Source organism: Haplochromis burtoni, unplaced genomic scaffold (genome assembly GCF_018398535.1).
Source record: "Haplochromis burtoni strain Fernald_Lab_line unplaced genomic scaffold, NCSU_Asbu1 Contig_2630, whole genome shotgun sequence".
NCBI lineage: Eukaryota > Metazoa > Chordata > Actinopteri > Cichliformes > Cichlidae > Haplochromis > Haplochromis burtoni.
The window spans coordinates 10,154-11,053 of NW_024584991.1; the positions used below are offsets into that span (position 1 = coordinate 10,154).

General features: G+C 33.6%; 1 protein-coding gene across 1 annotated transcript in view; it reads right to left on the minus strand.

The window, feature by feature from the left end:
* The window catches only part of LOC106632818 (stonustoxin subunit beta), a gene marked incomplete at its 5' end in the record, with an annotated part of 6,086 nt that extends 5,436 nt beyond the window's left edge, over positions 1-650 (minus strand). Inside the window, 1 exon segment of the mRNA XM_042217695.1 lies at positions 481-650. Coding sequence (XP_042073629.1) covers positions 481-572 — 92 coding nt within the window.
* Between the last annotated feature and the right edge of the window lie 250 nt (positions 651-900).

A 900-nucleotide genomic window follows, 5' to 3' on the forward strand; every position in this document is an offset into this window, starting at 1 on the left:
AAAACATTTTACTAATAAGCTTTTCGTCAGCTTTTTCATCCATGGATGCTTGTTATTAGCTATTTATATTATATTATAGCTGTTATTGGTTTTCAGTGCTCAGTGGGGGTTTCCACTCTCAAACTTGACTGAAGAGATCATTTGTGATTGTAAAGTGAGCCATTATCTGAGGACTTTAAAATGATAACATATCTATTGTAAATGTCTGTATTTAAACTCAGTCAGACTGGATTTCTATGTGTAGCTGAGGTATCAGCTACTTTCCTGTATTTTTTTAATATTCTCCTGCTTTTCAAAAATTCTCATTCTCAAATGTTAATGCTATAATTTTGTTAAAGTCTTGACCCTTGACATTTCAAGCATGTTTGAGGTTTGATGTCTGTCCAACAAATTTTTGGCCAAAGTATAAAGACAGATACAGATTTGATCTTTCTCCCTGTTTAAAATATGTTAATTTGATATAGTCTGATTGATCTTAACCTAAGAGACTCCAGTTTACAGCGTGGACTCTTCAATGCAGCTGACAGTAGAATTTCTCCTGAATCCTGCAGGTTATTGTTACCCAGATCCATCTCCCTGAGATTAGTTGATTGAATAACTCTGATCAGAGCTCCACAGCTTCTCTCCGAGAGGTTACAGCCACTCAGCCTTAGAAAAGTTATTGAATAAGAGAAAGAAATGTAATAGTTAAACATCCACAATGAAGCTGCACACAAGTAACATAGATTTTATTAAATGGACATAGACCTGCATTTTAAATCTGATGAAATATAAACAGTTACCAAAATATAACCTATATAGTACAACTGTGGTAGATTAGCTTAAATGGCTTCACATTTCACTAAACATAATATGTTAACACACTAAAGATGCAATAAAGGACCAAACCGTGTTTCATAT